At 46.7% G+C, this 27206-nt stretch overlaps 1 protein-coding gene across 1 annotated transcript in view; it reads left to right on the top strand.

Moving 5' to 3' along the window:
* The window catches only part of DNAH8 (dynein, axonemal, heavy chain 8), a 294659-nt gene that overhangs the window by 222913 nt on the left and 44540 nt on the right, over positions 1 to 27206 (top strand). The window contains exons 81-86 of the mRNA XM_006775895.2: positions 7496 to 7569; positions 9761 to 9913; positions 10231 to 10386; positions 18560 to 18676; positions 20349 to 20450; positions 24458 to 24618. Coding sequence (XP_006775958.1) covers positions 7496 to 7569; positions 9761 to 9913; positions 10231 to 10386; positions 18560 to 18676; positions 20349 to 20450; positions 24458 to 24618 — 763 coding nt within the window. The remainder of the gene's footprint in view (positions 1 to 7495; positions 7570 to 9760; positions 9914 to 10230; positions 10387 to 18559; positions 18677 to 20348; positions 20451 to 24457; positions 24619 to 27206) is intronic.

Genomic DNA, 27206 nt, shown 5'->3' with positions numbered 1-27206 from the left:
TTTGTCCAGCTGCTTCTATGCTCCACTTCTCTCTGCACATAAATTTCTTAACTTCTCTCTTGCCACAACCAATTTCCATGTGACAGAACTCATGGCCTCTGGTGGCTCCTGGGCTTTATATGGTTAGTAAGTTCAGCACTTCCAGGGAAAGTCTCCTTACTCTCTTGGTCCCAAGTCCAAATAACCAGGGAAGAAATTCATTGGTTTTGCTTTGGTCATGTGCTCCTTTCTAGGCCAATCAGTGAACTGTTGCTGTGGGGATGGGTTCATAGCAGGAACACCATATATGGAGCTTGAGTAGGGGGCAATTCTTAGAAAGGGATACCGTTCCTAGGAGAAGAGCATGTTCCACTAGAGTTCCCTTTCAAATATTAATAATTCTGCTGTCTAGGACTACGGTTCAAAACCAGAAGTAAGAAATTCAAGATCTTCTTTGGGAGAAATTTTACTATGACATTAAATAAATACATAAGGCCAGCATTGTGCTATCACCTTTAGTGTTATTACCTGTTATCATACAGCTTTGCTTGGCAATTCGGTGATTTCCATTTCTTGCTACTACTTCATTTTTCCAACAATTCAAGCTTCTATTGGTTACTTTGTTAGGAGACTAAAACAAGGTAGATTTGATTTTGACACTGAAGGACCCAAAGCATAAAGAACCATTCGCTAAATCATTTTTAGGAATATTAGAAAGTCACATGCTACTCACTGCTTTGGGTCAAAAATAGCTGTAAAAATAGAACTATTATGTAGAGAGAATAACATATTCATCTAGTCTTAAGTAGAAATATTTCATGTGGGTAACTGGATAACAGATCATCATAGAATGCTCAAGGAAAATTCGACTCCGGAAACCTTGAAATCCAACTCCCTTATTTTCCAGGTTGGGAAACTAAGGTCTGGGGCTAAGGCCAGAGAGCTCGCTGGTGACAGATCTGATTCAGGGCTCACTGGGAAACCCCACTTCAGTGGTCTCTCTCTTTCATCCTCTCTCACTGCCTTATTGGCTGCATTAACCCGTTACCTGACAGCAACTCGAGGGATGGGACCAAATCAAACAAGTTTTTGCAGGAAAAAAGGAGAAAGAAAACGCACTGTGGATGCTGCCTGGTGCCTGCCACGCTCTGCAGTGAGAGGTGCGGAGGGATGGATTCTACACAGAAGCACTGGTGCCCGCGCAGCGGGTAGGAAACGCGTGGATTCAGCATGAGAACTCGACTCGGGCGGGGTGAGGGAGAGGGTCCCAGAGGAAGGGCAGGTTTAGAAATAGGACCCAAGCACAGATAAAGAGAGCAAACAAATGAAATGCAGACTCACAAATACACAAAAGAATTAATGAAAATGGGTATAGCAACGTATACAGATTTTTAAAAATAATAAGAAAGATACATAATTATGGCAACACACTTTAAAATCTCATTAAAATTGGCAAATTTGTAGAAAATACAAATTTGCAAAATTTTCTCAGAAAGGGTAGAAAAACCTGAATAGATTAATCATGGAGATGAGCAACATTAGAAGTTTTGAAATGATTATCTCAACAAAGGCTGTGGGTTTGGGTGATCTTTTTGATAAGTCCTTTACAACATTCGCATGCTGTATTCCATTCCAGAGGGGAGGAAAAGAGGATACATTTTCCTCTTTACTTCAGGGAACAGCATTATCCTGATAACGAAAACAGGCCATGATAGTAACTGCATAAAAGAAATAAGACCACAGATTGATCAGCTTATCGCTGTACATATAAGGATCTTAACTAAAATGCAAGCAAGGAAAGTTCAATGTGATATTATAAGAAATAACTTGCAAAAAATAATAATAATGTGCCCTGACCAAGTAGGAATGCATAGTTGAAATAAAAAAGATAAAATAAAAAAAATCTTACCACAACAATAAGTGAAAGACTTTTCCTTAAGCCATCATATTATTGCCTTGGTAGAGGCTAAAAAAAAGCATTTTATAAAAAATTTAATATTTGTTTTTCGCTGTTAAAAAGTAGAAATAGAGGAGTATTTTGTTAATGTGATAATGAACTTCAAACATCAACATCATACTTGTTGATGAACGACTGGAGACATGCCCATTAAAGTCAGGAAGAAGATGAAGATGTCTGCCCTCACCACTATTATTCAGCACTGTTGTGGGAGATACAGCTAATGTATTGTAAGAATAATAAATAAAAGATATAATTTCTGGACAGTAGGGGCAAAAATCACCATTACTCTCAGCCAGTGTAATTGTCTAACTAAAAAAACAAATGAATCAGCTGAAAAACTATCAGACTTAACAGGATAGTTCAGTAAGGTGGCTGATCACAAAATAAATATATTAAAAAATCAATGGAGCGTCTTGTAAAATAAAATGTAAAAGTCCCATTCACTATAGCAATAAAAGTAAAACTGAGAAATAATTTTTAAAATACCCATTAAAAGAAAACTATAAAACTTGCTTAGAGACATAAAAGTAGGGTAAAATAATGGACAGTTAAACCACATTCCCAGTATAAAGATTCAATATTGTAAAGATGTCAATAGTCTCCAGATTAATCTATAAATTGAATGCAAGTGTAATTGAAATTCCAGCAGTTATTTATTTCTGATGGGATAGGAGAGGGATCTTAGGTCATCTAGAACAATAAATGGACAAAAATAACCAAGAAAGCTTGGAAAGGAAAAAGAATAACGGGGAATGAATACCACCAGATTTTAAAAACTTCATCAATTGAGATAATTCAATAAGTGTGGAGATGGCTCAAAATAGGTAAACAAATCAACAGAGCAAAATACAAGGCCCCAAATTAGACTCTAGTATATATAGTAGCTTAGTCTATGATGAGATTCACCTTTCAAGTCAGTGGAGGAAAATGAATTACTTAAACAGTGTTGGGGTAGCAGGCTACCTTCAGAAAAAAAAGAATTTCACCTTCACATTAAACCCCAAAGTAAATTCTGCATTGATTAGGTGTTTAAATGGTTTAAATCAAGCTATAAAAGAATAAAAGGAATGCCCTGAATACTTATGTAGTATTGCGGTGCCTGTGGCTTCCTTGATCATAATACCAGGGTCCCAACCCAGGGGACAAGATGGATCATCTGCACAAAGTTGTAAAACTTCTGTACGTCAGCAGCACCATGAGTTACAGCGCAGCCGTGGGTCGGAGTGCGGGTCAGGAAGTACACATTCCACTTGAGCTGGGACCACGACCGTCCTTCCCTGTGTACTAATATGGCACCAGTCCTCCTCAAGAAGGATTCATGCTTTGTCCCAAGTGTTCTATGTGTAAGAACTTTCCCCAAGAACCTACTGAGAGATACACTCCAAGATTTATATGCAAGGATGCTTAATCTAGTTATAATACTGGAAAATTGGAAATGTCCTAAACATGCAAAAGGGTTGTGGCTGAATGACCAGCAGAGTGGAAGACTGTGTCGCCATGAAAAACTGCTTTCCAATGACATTTAATGGCAGTAAAATGCTCACAACATACTGTTAAGAAGTAGAGACAGAAAGTAACATGTATGTTATTTCATATGTACATATATGTAATGCAATATGTATACCTGTAACACACACATACACATAAGACATAAAAAAATTTTAATATAGGTAGGTGTACAATTCCTTATTCAAAACCTTTGGGGCCAGATGTGTTTCAGAAATCAGAATTTTCCAGCTTTTAGGCAGGTAGTATTCCATATATTATATAATACACTGCAGATAAGAGTATTAATATTAATAAAGATAGTGATAATACAGGCTATAAATAGATTCATATCCATCCAGGTCAGCTTTTGCCACTAAATTAATTTTATGGCAAAACTTTCAGTTTTTAAAGTGTTTTGAATTTTGAGCATAAGGGACTGTGGATTGTGCATATTAAAAAAGATTAGAATGAAGGTTTTTAGCGAGGGATATTGGTGATTTTTATTTTTTCTTTATGCTCTACATTTTCCAAGGCGCTCACTATGAACATATATTACTTAATTAAAAATAAATTGTTTGTTTTTAAAAGGAAGAGGAAAAGTGGAGGAGACACAAGCCTAATTTGGGAAGGAAATGGAAATGCAGTTGAAATCTTACTAAAGTCTCTCAAATAGAAACAACTAAAAAATAAAAAAACGAGACCAAACCCGAGACCACCAAAGAGTAATTTATGCCGCGTTGCCTACAGCAGCATCTCCCACAGGACGCTCTGAGAACCTCCCACATGGTGCCAATCTTGATCTTTTCAAAGAAGATCTGTGCTTTTCATTTGCTGATTCTCTGTTGTTTTTCTAGTGAGCGCTGGGGCAGGAGCAGGCGATGGGGAGAGACTGTTTGGGGTTTCTTTTTGGGGCTGATGAAAATGCTCTGAGATTAGAGTATAGTGATGGTTCTACAACTTATGGATACACTAAAAACATAATTCAAATTGTATACGTTAACCGGATATGTGAATTATGTATCACTTTTAAAAGCATAAGGAGACAGTTATTGAGCATCTCAATAGTTATTGAGCTATTGTCTAGTGCTGGGTAAGGCACCAGAGCTAAGTCCCTTCTCCTGCGGAGTTGACATTCTAGTGTGGGGCAAAGCAGACAATGATGGATGAGCAAGTGAGTAAGTTATAAGCTAAAAAGAAGCAGGGTGAGGGGCAGGGTGAGGGGCAGAGCGAGGGGGTGGCTGTATCATCAGGGAAGGCCTGGTGGGGAGGGCGAGGAAGACTGAGATGTGGAGGGAAGGAGTCAGTGCCCTGACAGGGAAACACATTCCGGCAAGGGAACAGCAGTGAGGCCGCAGTGTGCGTGGAGGCGAGTGCGGCTGTGGAAAAGTGAATGAGTGAGGGGGGCAGTGGTGGGATAAGAGAAGGGGAGTGTGTGTGTGTGTGTGTGTGTGCGTGCACACACAGAGTGGGGGCCGATTGTGTAGGGCCTTGGAGGCTGTGGGTAAGGACTTTGGATTGGGTTTTGGGTTTTGCTGTGGATGAAATGGGAAGCCATCAGAGGGTTCTGAGCAGAGGATGGACATAATCCGGAGGTCGGGGCTGGACAGAATCCCTCTGTCTGCCGTGGGAAAAGAAGCTAGTAGGGGGCAGGAGTGGGAGTGAGGCCCCCAGTTAGAAGGCTGCTGCAAAAATCCGGGCAAGAGGGTATGGTCACTTAGACCCAGGGGAGGTGTGTGTGGGGCGGGGGGTGGGGGAGTAGGGGGGAGAAGTGCAGATGTTGGGAAGCGGTCAGATCCTGCCTCCAAGTCTCCTCCCGACCTGTTACCTGGGTCACTGTAAGAAACCGAGGCCCCCTGTCTTACAGTGACCTGAACCAGTTCTTTTTAGAGGGTGCATTTCGGAAGAGTAGGGAGGGGAGGAGATGGACTGTGGCTCACATGCACATGTTAGTATGTTTGTCCACATCGGCCTTCCCACGCTGACCCGCCGAACATTTGTGTTTCTTCCCGCGTAAGAGATGTCCAGGGTGTCTGTGCCATCCAGAGCCGCCTCCCATTCAAGCCCCACTCCCCTTTCCTCTCCTTCTGTAGGTGTGTGCGTTCTTCTCCAGGCCCCTGGGCCTGGTTCCTCTTGAGCAGGAGAGATTATGGGGCCTTTTCAGGGGCGGGGGCAGGGGTGGGGGCAGGGGCAGGGGGCCAATTGTTCCGTAACCCCCGGCCTGTAGCAATTCCTCATCTACCGGGAGCCGGTCCATCCTTGCTGTTTCAAGGGACCTGGCGTATATGGCATACTGTTCTTAATATGTTTGCTCACCTTCTTGGTGCTATGTGTTTTAACCAAGGTCACCTCTCCGAGAAAGGTTGTTTCCCCAGATAGAGATTTTCCCCTGAAGTCAGGGAGGGAATAAAACCCCTTCACTAAGTGCCAGGCGGGGAATTAATCTCTTTAACTACAAACCATCACACTTAAGCTACATAATCTTTACTCCCTGGAATGGAGATAAGAAACACCCTAACCTTTGGAATAGAGATTGATAGGATTGGAATCAACTGGTATAAATACAGATGTAACAAGACAACAGGACACAGAACTTTGATGAAGATCCTAGACACAGAACTTAGAAGACAGAACCTACACACAGAACCTAGAGACAGAACATGGCAAAAGATCCTGGACAGAAACCGGCAACAGAACCTAGAGACAGAACCTAGCGAGAGAACCTGGCTGAAGAACCGAGAGACAGAACCTGGCTACAGAACCTGGTTGCCGAACCTGGCTGGAAAACCTAGCTGGAGATCCTAGACAGAACTTGCCTGGAGAACTGGCTACAGAACCTGGCTGGAGACCCTGACAAGAGAACCCGGCTATGATGATCACCTGAACACTGCCTCTGTGTCATTCCTTCTTCACCGACTCCGTCCACACCTTTGGGGACCCCTGGACCTGCTGGAGTTGGACCCCAGCACTCATCCATCCTCTCTCAGGCGCCCATCCAGTCTCCCTGTGGCCCTGAGTCCACAAATAACCCCAATGCTGCACCCTCCAAACCCTAATGGAATCCCTGGCCATTAACTACACAGTGCCATTTAGATGGTGTACCCTGGACACGCCTTCCCAGTCCCCTCCCCACCCCGGGAGCCTCCCCCGTCCCTCGTAGCCTCTCGGAGCAGTTCCCGGACCAGCCGCGCTGCTTGCCCAGCCACGGCAGCCCATGTGTCTGAGGATTCGGGCCCATCCAGCAGAGCAGGGCCCAGGCCTGTGTGGCTTCACCAAGTCTCCACCGACCTTTCCCGGCGTCAGGATCAGGCCTCCCAAACTCAAGAATATCCGGCTCCACGAAGGCATGCTTAAACGTTAATTTCCAATCCGAGTTTCACAGGCAGGATCCGTAGGCTTCTTCAATGTAGTGAATTCCAATGGCAGGACACCGGTGTGGCTCTCCGCCCGGGACGTCGGATTTCCTTATGAGAGGAGCATATTATGTATTCTTCCTGGATCAGAACCACACTCTGGATCCCGAGTGTCTCCACCTGCATTTTGCGCTCACGGCCAAGGTGTCCATTTAACCCAAGGAGCCGCTACCCCTGCACGCAGCCCTCAGAGGGCCGGGCCACCTCAAGTTCCATCTCAGCAACGGACAAACATGCAAACGCAGACGAAACAGACAGAAAACGCTGCAAGCCTGACGTCCTGAAAGAGTGGGAACCCCATTCAGTCTCCCCCGAGCATCCGTAAAACACCAAGGGAGGCTTCTCACCAAAACAGAGCCCCTGGAACCCCTCCTGCCCTCTGAGTAACACTGCAGCCGCCTCTCCCACATCAGCCTTCCTGCTCCTATCTCCACAGACCCCAGGCACTGGGAGCCCAAGCTGGGCCTGTTGCCTCTCCCGGTGGTCCCTCCACTTCCTGCTCCACTGATGCCTCTCATCAGTGCAACGCGAGGCCAGGCCTGTTTGAATAACAATGGCTCCTTGGAGGGAGGCTATGGCCATTCAGAAATCAATTTTTTGTCCCAATCCTGTTATAAAATGTATGTTTTAACATGGGGAACCTTCTGCTGTGTTACAGAATGCAGAACCATCTCCATGGGGCAAGGCCAAGAAGTGCACGCGCGAAAGCTGATTCAGATGTCCATGCAGCAGGTACGTGGCGGGGGCAAGCGCTTCTAAGGCAACATTCTCGCCGATGTCCTCTGGCCGTTGGCCAGCCCAGAACCACCGCCGTGCAGGGGAAGCAGGCGCCTGAGGCCCAGTCGCCCTTCCCACTTTGTTCATGTGTATAATATAGTCAACCTTTGATTGCCTGTGAATCTTCAACCTCGAGCGAGTTTGCTTCTGACATCCCCACGAAAAGCTTGTTTCATTTTCCAGAGTGTGTGCTCCATTCTACTTTCACTAATTCTTTTTGGACAATTTGGCATACACATTTTCGGGTCCCTACGGGTATCCTAGTAGCTCCTAACCATCTTACAATTTCATGGTCAGTGTGAATAGGAAGTGACAGATTGAGACAGTTAAATTTCAATTTTTGGTTAAAATTAGTCTTTCATTTTTCATTAATGGGTGGTTTCAGCCAAATAAATATTTGAGGATGTTTTAGTTTAAATATTGATGACGGTTGTTATTGAAAATCGCAAGCTGGATGGAATGTTGAGGAATGTTTTCTGTCACACCTAATAAATTCACGGGACATTAATTTTCTAGATATGCTTGGGAGATAGCAATTTCGGCCGTAATAAGAAGTTGCACCATTTATGAAAATAAAATAAGGTCTTGGTTTATTTTTAAGCTTTTTTTACCTCATAATGTTCGTAGCAACTTTGGCGCCGTTTTGCCTGGGAATTAATGACTAGAGAATGCTAATGAGCTAAAACCCTGCCTGGGTCATCAAATTTTCAACCTGGCCATTAATTCCCAAGTGCTCTAAGCCTTAATTTTTATCACCTAATCAAATTCAATAATATATTGTATTTAATTTCTATTCAAAGCAATTACATATAATCATTTTTATTCAGACTAAATGATCCACTCTGTAGAGTGAGTTGACAGTTGAACTTTGGGTCTTACATAATTACTTGAGTTTCCACGAGTGAGAAGTTTTGTGGAGACCTCATTCACATTAACCTTCTTTGGAATACTGGCTTTCATAACTTTTATCTTCTCTTTCTCCATGTGGGAGCAGCATTGACAATCCTGGCATCATTGGGGGAAAGCACACACATGGCCAGGTGTAGCCACACGGCCACGGGAGCAGGGCACTGGGTTTGGGATAAAGCTGACACTGTGGAACGCGGACGGTACCTGGGTCCATGACGGCACAAACAAACTGAAGTCCGCCTTCCCCCAGACTCCCCTGTGGTCGAGACCAGCACGTCGTCCTTGCCGTTTAAGCCAGCAGGCGCCATATATTCTCACGTTAGAAAGCATAACACACAAGCTTTATCATAAACTGACTGTGCTCAATATTTTGTAGCCGATTTTAATCTGATCCCATCATATAAGGGTAGCAAAATGTCTGGTTAATAAACTTGTTTTCCCGCACACAGCAGTGATGGTTGTGTGACTTATGTGTTAAAGCTAGTCTTATCCAGCCTTTAGATAATAAGAGGTAGGGAAGGTCCGGCCCAAGGACCGTGGAAGGCCTAAGAATCACCTGGTCTGGGCCTGCCCAGGCATTAGGGGAGAGTTAATTAAATGCTTGACCAAACAGAGCAGGCTAACTTCTAAGGTGATGATTTTGTATGGCCCTCGAATGATGTTATAAACATCCCAGTGGCCCTGGGCAGAACCAAGGTTCCCCACCCCTGATTTAGAGCGTGCTCAACACATGCGGTGCTTTCAGGAATTATGGGAAGCGTGATGACAAAGACTGAGGCTTCATATTTATGGTAGCAAATGTCACCGAATGTACTGTCTCCAGTTTTCATGAGGAAATGTGTACCTCTGTTTGTAACTAGAGTTTGGGGGCGAGTCAGTTCTGATTGACTGTAGGCAGAACAATTTAAGGTACAGATTCCGAAATCCCCATTCCTGCCATTAGATGGCGCACACGCTATATTTACACAAGTCTGACCACAAGTTTTCATTCCTGTTCCCTCCTGAGCCAGGGGTGGCAGGATACAGTCGCTGGGAGCGCGCTCGATTCCAAGTAAACAGCTTTATCAGGGGCAGAAGAAATGATTGCATTGACGTATAATAATTTTACTAAAAACATAGTAATAGAATATTCACGTTCCCTAAGCAAAGGTTTGAAAAGGATTTGTCCATTTTGTTTTTATTAACATCATAGCCAAAAGGTTATAAGAAATTAATATGAAATCACTTTGGAATGCAGGGGGGCTGGGTATTGCTGCAAAACTGTCACCTCGGCCTGGAATTCATGGAGGAGCTGCTGGAGACCATCATCACCACCGAAGCCAGCGACGAGTCCTTCCGTGTGTGGATAACCACCGAGCCCCACGACCGGTTTCCGATCACCTTGCTTCAGGTTGGTTCCTAGGCGATGAGTGCCTTTCCCCTGAGAGTTACACAAATAAAGGCAGCATCGCGGGTGTTACCAAAGGATGGGGACACAGCAGGGCTTTCCGGTGCAGTGGAGGCAGCCATGCAAGATCTCCCCCTGTAATCACCCAGGTTATAGCAGCCTTTCCACGGAGGACTTCTGAGACCTGGGGCTGACTTACTGGGTTTCGGCTCTGATCAATGTCCCATTTTTGGGTACCACAAGCATATTGCCGTCTAATTTCTGCTTTATCCTTGGCAGTCATTTACAGAAACAAAATTACCCTTTGCTTTTCACCACAGACTTCTCTCAAATTCACTAACGAGCCGCCCCAAGGGGTCCGCGCAGGCTTGAAGAGGACGTTCGCCGGGATTAACCAAGACCTCCTGGACATCAGCAACTTGCCCATGTGGAAGCCGATGCTCTACACAGTGGCGTTCTTACACTCCACCGTGCAGGTACCGTCTGCAGCAGCGGGCACCTGCCGGGGTGCTGGTGCCGTCACGGGGCCTCCTCGGAGAGCCCTTCTGTGAGGGCGCGCTCCACACTGTCTGGCCCCTCACCCTGCTTTTCTCCCTTCCGGGCACTTCTCCCCACCTGCCAAGTGTATATGTGTCTATCTGTTCACCGTCTTCTCCCCCCGACCCCCATCTTCCCCTGGTGGGCAGGGTGTCAGCCTGGTGACGGCTGAGTGTCCCTGGCACACAGCGGGGGCATTGCCCGAGCTCAATAACGTCTGTGTGATGAGCAAACGGATCAGTTAGGTGAGAGCTCGGTTTCCAACGTGGCTGTGGCGGCCACGAATGTTCTGTGCACCGTCTCCGTAACACTAACGACCACGCTTCAAGGTAGGCTGATGCCATGTTTAAAGGAGGAGATGGAGACTCGCAGAGGTTAAGTCCACTTGTAGGACTACACTGGCCGCCTGGGTGCAGGGGCTGACCCTGCTCCCGCTGGTGAGAGCGGTGGCTGTCGGCAGGAGTCACGGTGGTTATCTCTCTGCCAGGCTTTCACCATTTACTTACACAGCAATTTAATAATGTTGTGGCTGCCCAGCACCTTGTCTGTGGATGGTTGCATTCCGGCACTGCTTTGTTCTGCATTTGAGTTTTGGGTGTCGTTCCGTATTTGAAAGCCATCCTGGGCTCACTCCTTCACTTGACAGGGAGAGGAAGAGGCTTCCTTCCCCGCTCGCTGCACCCTCCTTTCCCGGAGGCTTGAACCCGGAGCCAGGCTTCAGCTGTGGCTTGTGCAGAGCCCTCCGCTCCCCGCCCAGCCCAAACGTGGAGGGGGATTGAGTGTCACTCCAGAACATGCTGGGGTGTTTGCCCTCGGGCTCGTTGTCCCTACCGTTTTGCAGGGCTCCCGCACCGCCCAGTGGAGAGGGTGGGTGTTTATCTGTCCCCGAGAGTTAACATCAGGTCAAACCCTGTGGTTCCTTCCCGCCAGGCCCGCCGTGGCCTTTGGCTGTAAATCACTCTGAAGCCTGTTTCACGCGTTCCTATCTGGGGATTGTTCGCTTCGCCAGACCTTATCACACTCTAATACAAATATTGCTTTAACTCTGCTATTTAATTCCCAATTCACAAATAATATATTTTATGATTCGGTTCCTGGCGGCGATGATTCAACTCTCCCGCCGTGCTTATCAGGGAGCGAGGACTGGGATATTTTCCATATGGTCAGTGCGGCAGCCCGTGTTGCTAGTGGCCGTGATCCAAGGGCTAAATGGGAGAACACAGGACTGTGGTCCGGTCGTGGGGCTGAAGTGCACTTGCGCTTAACAGGATTTGTATTTAGGTTAAAACAGAAAAAAAAAATCGTCATTGCTCGGGCCATGAAGCGATCAGTGGCGTGTGTATGAGAAGAAGGTTGGCCATCTCTTACCATCCCATCCTCGCAAGCTAGAGCAAGAGCCCTCGCCGTGTCCGGCAGCCTGGACCTCAGTGCTCGCTGCGAAATCAGTGAGCTGTGTGAGCGGAGTGGGTCAAGCTGGGCCCCTCTTAGAGTCCCCGGTTCCCCATCTGGGCATTGAGAGGCCGAAGGAGCTCATCTTTCACGATTTCCCCCATTTCCAAAATTCTGCTACTAGTTCTATGACTCTACGGGGAGTGTAGCTAATTCAAGCATAGTTTCCTCTGTTCTTGTTTTATTTTTTAATATCAGAATTGTTTACTGTGCTTTTACCTAAATATTTCCTTTTACTTGATTAGGAGAGACTAGTTTGCCTGAAAAACCTACGGGTTCTTCAGGGGCTTGCGGAGCTGGGCCAGCGGCACCGTACCACCTGGTAGTTCGTAAGAGATGAATCTCAGGCCCCACCTTAGACCTCCTGAAGCAGAGTCTGCCTGTAATAGATGCCAAGTGATGCGTGTGAACATTAGAGCCTAGGATGTAACTGATGTAGGAAAGTCTGTCTGAATTGGATGGATTGTGGCTCATATTTTTCTAGTGTTGGACATAATAGCCAAAAACCTGATTTGTTCATCGATTTATTCATCCAAGTGAATCCAGATATCGTTGCTTTATGCAAACATGATGTATATACTTGTGTCCCTGCAGAGATTGAAAAACAGCAGGGAATTGGTTCATGTCACAATGTGAGGCTTCCGAGCTGGTGAGAGGTGCGTGCTGGGCTCCACCGTAGAGCGGAACGCAGAACCTCGGCGTGCCCCCACCGCCCTCCACGTAGTTTCTCTTACTGAGTCGTGGTTTGGCATCATGCCAGCCACTCACCCCAGCTCTGGGTGTGATACGTGGACCCGGTTCCTGTTGCAAAGGACGCAGTGAACACCCTCCTCTCCTGTCAGAAGGGGAAGTGGATTTGGCTGGTCAGCTTTCTTGGGCAGAAGAGTGGTGGAGGGTGTGGCTTGTTTTGTCACTGAGGTGGGAGCAAGCTCACCCTGGAGGACAGGGCCCTGGGTGCCTCCACGGGAACACGCAGAGAGGCCCACGCCAGATCTGCACTAAGCCCTGCTCCTCCAAACTCTCCCCGCTGCCTCCCAGGTTCCCTTCCTCCTCCTCCAAGAGCTTCCTACCTCCACATCAGCCAGGAAGTCACTGCAGCAGCGGCCCTGGCTCTCATGGCAGCCGGGTGAGGCCTCGCCCCTGCAGCCAGCCCTCCTGCCCTCCCCAGGAGCCATTCATTCCCAGCGGCCTGGTGCACGCCTCGGCTCATTTGGCCACTGCCCCTGAGAACACTTGGCATCCTCTTCTGCTGGCCTCAGTATGATCCCTCTGTGGTTTCCCAGAAACTCCATCATCGCACCCTGCTGGCGTTCAGAGCAAGCCCACATTCACCGCTCAGGATCTGCATTTTAAATATATTTTCCTCCAAAGTCTTGGTCTTTGAAACTCAACAATTACATTTGTAGTCCCCTTGCAACATGTAGTCTCCTTCTGTCCTGCAGAAGATCAGAATCCCATTGTCTGTTTTTTTCCTGTTGATGCCAATGTGAACCCTTCGTTTGCCCAGCACATTGGACCCTGGAATACTTCAAGCAAAGGCTCTCAGCCATTGCCTGGGCCCAGAGTCCCCGGGAGGAGGTGGCGGGGGTGGGGCGGGCAATCTTTTAAACACTCCCCAATTGGTTCTAATATGCACCGGGGATTGAGAATAACTGCCAAACAGCCACTGCTCTTACGGGAGGAGTCTTCAGTCATTTTTATATCCTTTTCATGGCTTGGAATTTTTATCATGGCTCTTAAAAGTAATTGAACTATTAAATAAAAATGGCCAGCCCTAGCCAGTTTGGCTCAGTGGATAGAGAGTTGGCCCTGAGACTGAAGGGCTCTGGGTTCAATTCCGGGCACCTACCTCAGTTGCAGGCTCAATCCCAGACCCAGTTATGGGAGGCTACCGATCATGTGTGTCTCTGACATCGATGTTTCTCTCTCTCTGTCTCCCCTGTCCCTTCCACTGCCTCTAAAAATCAGTGGAAAAAATATCCTCAGTGAGCCCTTACAAAGTAAATAAACAAATAGATGGAAAGATAGATAGATGAAACTGAACTTGAGTTATAAAAAAAAAATCTGAAAAATAAAATAAAAATGGCCATATCAACAAGGCCCCAGGGGTTCCCCTGTTAGCAGTTCCTCATTCAGAAAAATGTTCCTTCGTCTACATTTTTCTTCCTGAAGTTTGAGCCTTGACAGACACTCCCTTCAAAAGTAATAGTCACTGTACAGGTCCTAGTTTAAATGTCCTCACCATGATTTCAATCATAGGATACAGGTTTTTAAAAAGATCTTTTAGCCCGGCGGATGTGGCTCAGTTGGTTGAGTGTCATCCTGTGCATCAGGAGGTCGGTCTCCCGTTCGATTCCTGGTCAGGGCACATGCCTGGGTTGTGAGCCAGATCCCCAGTAGGGAGTGTGCAGGAGGCAACTGATCCATGTTTCTATCTTTATCTCCCTTTCCCTCCCTCTCTTTGAAATAAATAAAAACATATTTTAAAAAGTCATTAAATATAAATAAAAAGATCTTTTACATTTTCCTCTATAGAAGGTTATGGCAATTTCTGTTCCTTCTTTTTACTATTAAATTTTCCCTTACATTGCCTAGTGTGGGTTGCATGTTTCATCTTATTGCTACCTCCAGGTATTAAATAGCGAGGGTGCGATGCTCGAAGGAGAGCCTTGTTTTGAAGATGCAAGTGAAGGGATTCTGCATTGAGCTGTGGGAGATGGGATCACTGGGTTGAGGCAGAATCTAGCATAAAATGGGAAATAGTTTTGACATTATTAAAAGTATGACTCCGCTGAGCAATTCTACTTTCGTGGTCCAAGGAGGATTCCAAGTTTTCTCTGCTAATTCTGTGTTTTGTATATTCTTTGGAATAAAAAGAGGGAACCGGGTTGGGTAAATTTGGTGAGTAGACTAGTCTTCCTCAGTTTGCCACTCTCCGACTTCACAATGGGTGCTAACTCCATTCTGCTGAAGCGGCTTCAGCGGTCTCTCCTGGCATTCAGGTCTGTCTGCTTTCCATCCCTGAAGCAGCCCCTGGGCGCATAGTTGCCGCTGCTCACAGAGGCCGCCTCTGCTGCAGCAGGACGCCCACCTCTGCCTCCTGGGAGCGAGCTTTGCCTTCTGTCTTTGCTCGTGGCCTTCGGACATTGCCAGCCCGGCAGTCTTTTCTTCCTCCTTCAAGTCTGGCTTCTGTTTCATTCTTCAGTTTCATTCTCCCCAGAACCCACTGATGGAACATTTTTTCTCAGGATTATCATCCGTTAAATGTTGACAGTCAATTTTACTCGCTATCCATTGTCCTTTCCTTGTTTTCAAGTCTTATTTTCTCAAATAGGCTAACACTTCTTGAAAGTACATTGATTTAAATATTTTTCTATTGTATCACATAGGTCTCATCCCATGGTTTCAAAAATACGTATTGGAGATAATTCAGTACTCCAAATTCTAGCAAAGTCTCCTGCTTTTGAGCTTCCAAATGACCTGTTAGGTCCTAATGGGTTGTCTGTCCTGATAGCATTCCAACGTGATAGTTCAGAGTTTATTCTTTATTGTCATTTAGAGAGATTAGTAAGTACAAAAAAAAAATAGCAAGAAAGTGAAATGACTTTATTTGTGAAAGAAAAGACACCCACCAAGATTGTGACTTTTCCCCTAAGAGCTAAACAGTTTATAGCCTTAGTGAACCAACCTAAAGAGTGAATGCTTTGCTGTAACTGGTTTGGCTCAGTGGATAGAGCATCGGCCTGCGGACTGAAGGGTCCCAGGTTCGATTCTGGTCAAGGGCATGTACCTTGGTTGTGAGCACATCCCTAGTAGGAGGTGTGCAGGAGGCAGCTGATCATGGAAGGGAGGGAGGGGGAGAGAGAGAATGAGAGAAAGAGAGAGAGAAGGAGAGAGAGAGAGAGAGAGAGAGAGAGAGAGAATGCTTTAAATGAAGTGAGGCAAATCTCAGCATTTGGAGCAGTTTTCAAAGATCACCTTTTAAGGAGCAACTGAATTGTAATTGCCTGGTGGTTATAAATGGGAGTGTTTCCATAGAGTCCATTTAAGCTGCTGCAATAATTGGGAGGAAAGAATTACTCTTTATTCAGTCTTCTGTCTTAATTGGGCAGTTAATTTTAAAAATTAAGTCAAACATAGGTGAAGCTATTTTAGATTTAATTCTCTTTTTTTTTATAAATGAGAAAACATTTGCATTTCACCAGTAAGTGGTTAGCATTCTTCTCTTTGAAGACCTCAACATAGAAGAAATTCCAGGGAGTCGGGGGTTAGCTGAATGCATTTTCACATTAATATTCTATAGGCCCTTCCCATGCACACTTGCTCTGGAATAACCTGGAGGAGGCTCGCTTCAATGTTTTTGGGATCCACTCAAGAAATTCAAAATCCTTGGAATTGATCCCTATCCCCACCCCTAGAGGGTTTGAGAAAATGTGCCTTTCATTCTGATCATTATTAACTAATCAGAGGCCCAGTACATGGATTCATGCACCGGTGGAGTCCCTCGACCTGGCCTAAGGGGATTGGGCCGGAATTGGCTCTCTGACATCTCCCGAGGGGTCCCAGATTGCGAGAGGACAGTTCTCATGATGCATCCCGGAATCAGGCTCCCTCCTCTCTGGTTCTGGGTGCATCACCCGAGAACCGCAGCTGCCAAATCACTGTAGCCCAGCAGCTCCTGCATTGAGCATCTGTCACCTGGTGGTCAGTGCATGTCATAGTTATTGGTCAGACAGTTGAATGGTCAGACGGTCACTTAGGCTTTTATATATATAGATGCTTATTAGGCAGCCATGATCCTTACCCCGAAACACAGGTGTAAAAGGGGAGACAAAAATGGGAGATGTTTTTCACTGCCAAGGCTCAAAACTGAGTATAGACTATGAATAGCTAGAAAACTCATCAAGGCAACAGGAATGCTGAGACTATGATGCAGAAAGCCATCAAGAGAAGCTGATGCTGCCTGGCCAGTGTTGCGCAGTGGTTGAGCATCAGCCCATGAACCAGGAGGTCTCAGTTTGCTTCCCGGTCAGGGCACTTGCCTGGGTTGCAGGCTCCATCCCCAGCGTGTGGGAAGCAGTCTATCAATGTTTCTATACCTTTATCCCTCCCCCTTCCTCTCTCTAAAATCAATTAAAAAATTTTTTTAAATAGAGAAGCAGACACCATTGAGACCCAGTGCTCCCTTCTCACACCTGGAACAACACCACATGTCTCTCCTCCTGTTGAGGCCACACCTCTGCTCCTTCCCCTTCTCTGTGTCAAGGTGGAAGGTGGTGTTCCCAGGCCCTGAGGCTGAGTCTCCCTAGGGGAGCTAGCATGAGGGTAAACACCAGTAGCAGTTCTGAACCCCAAGTCCACACTCCTGGGAGAAGGAATCTGGTTGGCTCTTTTTAGACTGACTTCTATATTTGATAGAATTCGCTAAGGGACAAGGCTGGGAGTCACACCATAGAAACGTCGAATGCCTGACAACCAAACCTAAAGAAGTACAGATCTGAAAGTATGGGAGTAGACATTTTATCTGATCTCCTAGAGCTGGACATCTGGACCCAAATTACTTTTTCATGGTTTACTTAATATTTTAAAGTGTATCCTGAAAATCAGTAATTAAAACCATCATGCTTTCTGAGTTTCTTCTCTGACCTGTCCACGAACATGTCCAAAACTAACATTCAGTTAGATTCCTTTCAATGGTGGTGTTCGTCAGAATGCAAGCGTGAAGCAGCTGAAGAAGGAAGGATCTTCATTTTTCAAGTTAGAGAGAGAGAGAGAGAGAGAGAGAGAGAGGGAGAGAGTTGGGCTGGGGAAAGCAGAAGAGACAAAAAATACATTCCCAGGTAGAGAAGTGTGATCACAGCTCCCCACAGATACACCAGGATTCTACTCTCCACGTGGGTCCTCACCTCAGATGGTGGGGTCACGAAACCACTGGACCTTTCCAAGAGGCTGGCGGTGTGCTGAGGCAGGGGAAGCTGAGGTTTGGCAACATTTGAGCTCACCTGGGTGGTTCGCTCGGTGGTCCGGGCCTGGAAATACCAGCTCTAACACAGCACAGCTGTAAAGTGGTCTCCAGACTAGCAAGGCAGTGGGTCACTGTGAGTAGCGTCGCAGATGGAGAGTGTGAATGAGGGCAGTGTGAGCATTCTGAGACAGAAAGATGTGCCATGTTTTAGAGATATTTGGTTTTCAGAAGCCAAAATTGCAAGATGACAAAGTGAAACTAGCAGAGTCTAAATGTGTGAGTGCTTAAGTTATCCATGTTGAAAAACAAAAATTCAAAACTTTACATTTAACATGTGAAACTTCCAAGAGTCCAATTTAGAATAAACAATGAATAAATAATTCATTCAACAGATATTTTTGAGCACCTGTTTTTTTGTTTTTGTTTTTGAGTTGGCAGTGGAGACCTAGACTTCTCTAAACCCAAGAATACCAATTCAGCAAGTATTTGGCGATTCGTTCTTGTAAGCCATCTGTCTCTAGAGCCACAGAATAACGTTTTGGAAGGTTATTATACCCCAAATTGAAAACTGTTCTTTTTTGTTCATCAGTCTTGATATCATGCTTTAATTGTACTTACTTTACATGGTAACAATCAAAAGGGATCAGCTGCATGCACTTTAAACACCTCACTCAGTACTTTCCTCTGGTGTTTTTAAGGAGCGCCGCAAATTCGGCCCCTTGGGATGGAATATTCCCTATGAGTTCAATTCTGCCGACTTTACAGCCAGCGTTCAGTTTATTCAGAATCACCTTGATGAATGCGACATTAAAAAGGTGAGTATATTTTTTCTCCTTTCTATTTTTACCGCTGTCCTTAATCAAGCCTCTATAGACATTTCAGTGTGATATTCAGAGAGCCTGCTGAGGTCCCCCAGCTCCTGCACACAGCCTGCTCCTTCCCATCAGCCCTTCCCACTCCCTCCCTTCTGCCCCCAGGAGTGCGTTCGGACTCTCGCACCCTCGTGTCCTCATATCACAGCCAAGGGCCCCAGGGTGCTTCGAGAGAACACACCTCAAGTCACACTTTTCTTTCTTCCTCTCCCTGTATCTCCGCAGAAGTGACATGTTATCTCCCAGCCACGGGCAAGTCCTTTGTCACGTGAATCACATCTGAAGGGAGGTTTAAGCTCGCATACGAATTGCAACAATTCCTGACAATGGTCACTAATTATCCTATTGAGCACTCTGGTCTTCAGAGTGCTCCCACAGGCAGGGCCTCATCCCATTTTCACAGCTCCGTGGGGCAGACACAGAAGCCCCTTTTTACTGATGAAACGTTAGACAAAAGAGAATAAGGGACTTCCTCAAGGTCACAGGACTGAGAATGCAAACCTGTTGTCCTTTCACGTGGGAGCTGTAAAGGCCCGTGACCTGTCTCTCTGTGACCTTGAGCAAGTTCCTGAGCCTCACTGAGCCTGTTTCCTCCCCTATGTCCTGGCTCTGGCTTTTGTGGAGAGTAAATGAGTCAGCACGGTGACAGCACAGTGTGTGGTACTAGTAGGGCTCAAAGCGCCAGCGTCCCGCTCCCTTCTCCTCCTAGTAGGTCCTGAGGAAGATTATAGACAGGGCACCGGGGGGATGGTGAGCCACGGGGAATCTTCATCTGGGCCGGTGGGAAATCCAGGGTCAAACCACCGTTTTTCCTTGCTGCTACAAGGGGATAATATACTGACTACGACGTTTTGATGAAAACTTGTATCACATTGGGTTCATATTCTGCAATGATCCTTTCGGCATATACAAACAACAGTGCACTTGAAATAGTTGCTTTGAAAGGCCACCAAGCTGAAAAGTAAAGTTTTAAGCAAGAGGAAGTAAAGAAAAATCAAGCATCCTTACGTCTCCTACCTCAGATGTTACTGAAGGGTTTTTTAAATAATAAAAAAAAACCACTCTTAATATCTGAAATGCATTGCGAGCATAAAATGGCTATGGACATTAATCCATACTTTAACGTAGTTGTCGCTCACAGAGTGAGATACCAAAGGGTTTCGTTGCAGAAACATCTTGTGAGTAGTTTCCGAGTTGTTCCCGCACTGATTCAGAAGGCATATTGCTAAGGAAGCATATCAGAGCGTTGATGACTTGATTTTTCTTTTCTTCACTAAACACAACCTTTCCTTCTGTAACAGCTCAGCACTACTGTAATGAGCATGAGAGGTGATTACAAGCACAGAGTGGAAAACGGGGTGTTTTTTCCTGTTTTAAACCACAGGTGAGCGCCACGGCCACAGCTATGTGGTGTTGTGGAGCTGTCTTTAGTGAACAAACTGTGGCCGTTCCCGTCGTGTAAGCGCAAAAGATCTGTTAATACAACACGACGAGAAGCTTCTGCCATTGAGCGGGGGCTTCCTCTTCCAGACCTCGGCCCCTGGGAGAGACCCGAAATGTTTAGGAGTTTTTGTTTGGATGGACAGTGAATCACTCTTTGTTCTTCCTAACGCAGGGTGTATCGTGGAGTACCGTTCGGTACATGATTGGAGAAGTGCAATATGGAGGCAGAGTGACAGACGACTTTGATAAACGTCTACTTAATTGCTTTGCTAGAGTAAGTCAATTGTGGTGGTGGGGGGGAGGCATGGAGACATATTTTATTGCATTTTCCTTTTAAGCAAAAACATTTTTTTTTGGTAATAGATGAGCCAAACTTAAGGGGGGAGGGAGTGGGCGGGGAAGGTACAGAGCCGAGCTGCTACAAAGAGTCAGCCAACAAAACAAAGTTAAAACCAAAGCCAAACCAACCAGCAATCTGCTTGTGGTCTGTGAGTCTTCTGTATACATGAGCTGCGCATGCCCAGGGCCCCCCACCCTCTCCTCCTTGAAAACACTGCACATAATTTCCCTGCTTCTTCCTCTGAAACCACGCAAAGCGATTTTAAGCCCCAAAAATAACTGATTGGAAAATGAACCATAATTTGAGTTTTCTCATCTTTTCCATTAGGACAGACAATTGAAAATTGATGAAGTGCTCATTTTTTTTCTCTGTGCCCAGTAAAACCCACATATATCATATTGAACATTTTCTAGAGCTTGTTCTTAGCAATTATCGCTTTCACCTTTCACATCAAGGATGAATAATATAACTAGCCCATCAGACTCAAACTCTTCTTAAAATTTTTACATGTCAAAGATGGAATATATATTACCTAAGTGTGAGAAAACCAGATATGTATTTTATGGTTACTTGAATTCTTTATATTAGAATCTATATTGGTAATTCTCTGTGTCAATGATTCTCCCCCTCTAAACAAAATTAAAACCTCAACAAAATTAAGAACACATGCTTTTGGGGTTACTTTGGTAAATTGGGGGTTTACCAGGAAGCTGATGTTTCCTTCAACCCTTTACACGTTTTTCTGAAGCCGTGTGTGGAGAGGTGTGTGTCTGTAAGGATGGTGAAGGCAGGAGTCAGGCTGCTGGACGTCAGACCGGTCCACACCTCCCAGAAAGCCGTTGGGCAAAATTTACTAAAATTAAGTATCCTGGGTAGGTCCATCCCAGAGTATTCTAGGAAGAGTCTACAAAAGGATATGCTGACAAATGCCCATGGTGATACTATGTGGGAAGTTGAAGGCAACCTAGGAGTCTTCATGGGGATGGAGGAGTTCAATGCCATGGCCGCCTGCCGTGGGACACAACGCAGCACTGGGAGGAAGCAATCCGTGTGACAGCATGCACAGGTCTTACAAACTTACTGTTGAGGGCAGAGGTTAATGAAATCAAATGAGATCTATAAAGTTATACGTGCGTATTTCACAAGGATAAATGCATCGTTGAGGACATAGATCGAGGACATTTAAATAGATGCCCTCAGAGGGAAGGAGACTGGGAGTGGATAGCAGGGCTGAATGGGGAAAAGACTAAGGTGAAAGGTGCCTAGACTCATGAGAACAATAAAATCAAAGAATATGATAAACTCACCTTTGTATCCGAGGCTCAAAGGAGAAAAGGGTATCGCAACCTCCGCTTCATCTTATCTTCTAACCAGGAGATCTAACTTCTTTGTTGTCACTTCACCCTACCTTACCTAGCATTGTCCGAGAGAGAATTGGTTTAATTGTATATCAGTGCCTTCCAGTGGGATCCTCCATTCCTGTGACTTTCAGTTTGAGGCTAATTTTTTCTCTATTCTCAGCATCTTATGGTGTGTCTCTCCTAAAACCAACAATTGTAGAACCTTTTTTGTCTTTGGAGTATGACTGCGTGTCTTTGTAAAGTACCTTCTAGAATCTCCCACAGTAATTCCATGTAGACTTCATATTCTGTATTTGTAATATATCCCCAAAATGGCCTCCAAATTGGATGAAACTCAGCTATTTGTGTTAGTGAATCCAACTAGTTGTGTGCGTGTAAATAAATTAATGGAAAAACAGGTGGAGACTTCTATTTGCTTTTGTAAATATACTAGAGGTCTGGTGCACGAATTCATGCATGGGTGGGGTCCTTTGGCCTAGGTGGCAATGGGGGCCAATAGGGGCCTTCTCACCCAGTCCTGGGGGGAGGGACTGCTGGAGGTTGGCCCAGGAGGTTGGCTGTGGGAGCTAACCACCAGGGGGCAACTCCTGCATTGAGCATCTGTCCTCTGGTGGTCAGTGCGCATCATAGTGCGTAACGGTCATTTAGACTTTTATATATGCAGATGTCACCTGACAACACAGAGCTCACAGTGGTCACTGGTGGTCTATGTGCTGAGGGCCCCTGGCCTTCCCCTGCTTCGTCATCCCCATCCCCAAGAACATAATCTGTCTCAGAATGACCACCATCATGGCACTGTGCTGTCTAATAGCTTCCAACTGTTCCCCACTTCTTAAATTAGCATGTCACCACCCTGACAAACTCAGTCATCCATAATAGGGCCCCCCTTCACCTTTCCTGCCCTCTCTCACCACCACACTAGATTTACCCGAGCCTTCGTCCTCTCCCCCACCTGCCTCACATGCGCACTAGTTATTCTGTGCCTTTGCTTGTGTGGTCTCCCCCTCACAAGTCCCACTGTCACAATCCTGCCCTTCAAGGTTTACCTCCAAAATCAGCTCTTAGATAAAGCCTTACCTGACATACCTTCCCGTATTACTTCTATTTTCTCTCCCACACAGGCCTGGCTGTGCTTTCCTCCTGCTTTACGCCTCCTTGGTACTTGGCTTATTTTTATTTCCCCGGCTCTTGTCTCCGTGCCCTTTGTACTGTGGCTATTATGTAATCGGCTGAGTCCTCCATTGGGTCACAAGCTCCTTGAAGGAAAGGACTGTGTGTGCCTCGTCTTTGCACTCTGTTCTCATTCTAAGCTCAGTGCCTCATGTGTGGAAGTTGAATAGGATAGGATTTTGGCAAATGGAGCAACCAGGAGAACGGGTACACGGGGTGTTTCATATTAAGAACAATCGCTGGCCCTAAAAAGAGTGGGAAGAAGGCTGTAGAGCAAAGAGACTGGCGCAGGTGTGGTTAGCCTGAGTAAGCACAGCCCCACCCCTTTCCACGCAGCGTCCTCGAGAGATTCAGACATCCGCCTGCTTTTCTGCTCCCCTGTCTCCCCATTAGTTCCCTTCCGACTGGGAAAATTGCTCCGTTAGACACTAAAGTCATTGTCTCAAATCGGGCTGGTAGGCATTCAGCATTATTTTTTCCTCTTCAGAATAAGTCTGTTCACACCAAGTATATATTTGTGCTCTCGCTGCTACATTACACCTAATCAGCTCATATGGAATGAGAAAAGGATGTCCTTAAGCGAACAATAAGACGGTTGGATACATTTGCTTCTTGTGGCCAAGGACAGAACTTAATTAACGGGGGAGCTCTCCGGCGCAGGGTGGGCAGGGAGAGGCATGGAAGGTTTCCTGGCCTCGTGCTGTGCTCAGTGCTGCTTTGAGCCCCAGTGAGCACAGACCCAGCCCCCCAGCAGGAGCCCCGCTGGGGGGAGAAGGGCGGCACTGAAAAGGCCAGATACTGTCTCCTGTGTGTGTGTGTGTGTGTGTGTGTGTGTGTGTGTTGCCTCATCTGTTCTGCAGTGTGTTGCCACTTCTCTTTAAAAGAGGGATCGAGTCCTGGCCAGCGCACAGACATGTTGCCTGTTCAATTCCCAGTCAGGGCACAGGACCCAGTAGGGGGATCGATCCCCAATAGGGGGCATGTAGGAAACAGCTGATCAATGTTCCATTTTTACATGGATGCCTCTCTCTCTCATTCTCTCTCTCTCCCTTCTTCTCCCTTCCTCTCTCTCTAAAACTAAATTAAAAATCTTAAAACACACACACAGAGGGCTGGCGGGTCACACAGAGGTACTGGATCCAGGAGCAGACTTGCGAGGCCGGCTCCACTCTCACTGTCAGCAATTATCTTCTCTGCTGTGGAACAGGCTGGGGCTCCATTGCTTTTGCATCCCGGCCTCTTTTCTTCATCTGCGAGCTCATCATTCTGTCAGTGGCCGCATTTGGGTGCTTTCAGCCTCAATATTAAAAACTATTAAAATGGAAATAAGGCAACCCTTTCTCTTCCCCAGTAGCAGTTTTCATTTAGATGTTTATCGACTTTATTTCTTCTCTTTTCTCTCCCATGCAGGTCTGGTTCAGCGAGAAGATGTTCGAGCCGTCGTTTTGCTTTTACACCGGATATAAAATCCCCCTCTGCAAGACCCTGGACCAGTACTTCGAGTACATCCAGTCGCTGCCCTCCCTCGACAACCCCGAGGTCTTTGGGCTTCACCCGAATGCCGACATCACGTAAGTTCCTGGCCCTTTTGAAATCTGAAGGAGTCATTTGTAACTCAGCCTGGCAATAACGACGCATTTCCTCCCTCTCTCAGTCTCTCTCATTTCCCTACTTTTCATTTTATTATGAAAAATTGTGTCACTTTCTGTCTCCCAATTACAACTTTGTCGGATCTTGGCAGCTCTCCGCTCACTAAATCCCGATGCTCCGGAGTTTATGGCAGCGTGAAGGCTCTAATTTATGCACTGATTACTTCTCTGTCGTGTCATAAAACCAGCTGGTGTGATTGGCGCCGATGCTCTCCACGGATAGGACAGTAGTCCTTGCCTCTTACCTCAAACAAGTCCATGAAAAATAATGGTCCTGAGTAGAATCTAGCAGGGCCAGGACGGGCGAGAGAGGAGGGCCCGGTGGTACTTGTGCTTGATCTGCTCCCTGGCTGCTCACGGCCATCTCTGTCGCTAACCGTCCACAGGGCACCAGGCAGCGAGCAAGGCGCACAGGGCGGGTGAGGGGAGGCTGGGAGTCGGGGCTCCGAGGGAGGTCCCTGCGCCAGTCCCACAGGCTGGAGGCGGGTGAAGAGGTCGGAGGGGCATCCAGGTCCCAAGCCCCTTCCAGGACCCCCCTGTGGAGGAGGTCACATCCCTCATCTCCCCGGAAGTCCCACCTGCAGACCGAGCCTCCGGCTCCACGGAGAGGCCCCAGCTCAGCCCCCTCTGGGTGGGCTCCTCCGGCCCATTGACACAAGGCCACAAAGTCTACTCTAGGAGGGAGGTTTTAGGAAGTAGAGAGAAACCGACAGCCCCCTGGAAGGTTCTAAGCTGTGATGGCTGAGATGGCCGTGTGCCCTCTCCCGGTCACTCCCCTGCAGCCCCAGGTCCTCACCTGGTCCTCTGCCCTCACAGGCAGCCCCGGAGCCCCCGTGCCCTCCAGTCCTGCCTGCGCCTCACCCTTCACCAGGCGTGGCCTCCTGGCCTCTGTCACCCACGTTGATTCTAACTTCTTCGTTCCCTCTCATCTCTCTCATGTTCTTTTCATCTTTAAAGATGTGAGCGTGGCTCCAAAGGCCCACCGATGGCTAACGCTCCCTTCCGACCCCACGGGAGGAGCCGATGGCCCTTTGGTGGCGGTGCTGGCTGCTCTTTGAAGAATAAAAGCCGTCATAAAGTTAGCTGGAGGCAGGAAACAATTAAAAGGATTCCTCAGGGACCCATTTGCGCGTCAACTTAAACATTATCTGAAAGAGAAAACAGAAAGAGGGTTGCTTTTGCTGAGACTTCTAAAAATGTGAGTCGGACCGCATCAGGCCTCTGCCCAGAACCCTCTGAAGGCTCATCTTACTCTGAGTCAAGGTCCAAGGCCAACAGTGACCTCCAGGTGACCTCCAAGGCCCAATAATTCCATCTGCACCCACCCCTGGCTGGTCTGTTTCTGTTACCCCGCCTCCCCACCTCCCCGTGGCCACCAGCTCCAGCTACTTCCTGTCCCTCAGGCCCGAGGTGTCCCTCAGGCCCGAGGCTCTCACCACAGGCTACCTGCACTTCCCATCCTCCCTGTCTGCCCTTTTCTATAGGTTTTCTCACCAGCTGTCACATCTGTATGTATTGTTTGCTGTCATCTGGCTGCCGTCATTTAACATAAGCTCATTCTGTTGACGCTCTTGCCTCTTTTCACTGCTGTTCCCCTGCCAGCCCGGGTAATGCACTTGTAAACGAGCAGGTGACGTGGTCGCGAATGAGGGCTTAGAACTTGGGCTCCATCCTTGGCGAGAGCCCTTGGAGCCGTGGGAGCTGGTGCCTGGGAGCCCAGAGCAAGGCCGGCCGCATCTCACCCTAGGACGGGACGCGCACCCGCACCCGCACCCGCATCACCGCGGGCAGTTTGATCACCAGCTCGCAGGGAAGATAAACCGAAGCTCAGAACAGCTCAAAGCGGGGCAACTAAAGTGTAATTCAAATGCGAAGCCAGAAAGAGACTTTCCCTGGACTTTTATTGGAGCTATTACAAGCCCTCACACGAGTTGCAAGTACGCAGTAAACTCTCATAGACCCTTTACTGAGAGTCACTGATAACTCACATTTGGTTCCATTTGCATTTTCTTTTTCTATATTTAAACCTCTGTGTATTTATATGTCTACAGCTACGTCCACATATAAGCACATTTCTCCACCCCCCCTCCTCTCTCTCCCTCTGCTTGTAGCCCCTCTCAGTGGATGAGCTAGGAAATAAGTATTTTTTAAAACATCATAGGCCGATACTAGCAGGTCCGAGTCCAGTTGTATACCTAGGGCTGTGCCTGGTCTTCCCTCATTTCATGGTGCTGTCTCTTTCCTCCCATGGTGAGAACTCCGGTTCCCAGCAACTTCGATATCTTTACTCACTTGCTCCGAACACCCCACCAGCACCCCAATGTCCTAAGTGCAGGTCAAGGTTTCTTTGCTGACCTTTTTGCCCTTAGGACAGATCCCACTGAGGGCGCACAGGGTGCTCTGCTCAAAAGTCACGCCGATGATTTTCTGTGTGGTTGTGCCATCCATTGATATGTAGGTACTTCGTTTTTGATTGTATTACATTTTAGTTTTTTTCCATCTTTGTTCAT

Source organism: Myotis davidii, unplaced genomic scaffold, assembly GCF_000327345.1.
Source record: "Myotis davidii unplaced genomic scaffold, ASM32734v1 scaffold289, whole genome shotgun sequence".
Taxonomy (NCBI): domain Eukaryota; kingdom Metazoa; phylum Chordata; class Mammalia; order Chiroptera; family Vespertilionidae; genus Myotis; species Myotis davidii.
Note: the sequence above shows the minus strand (reverse complement) of the source record. Positions and strands in the feature narration are given on the sequence as shown.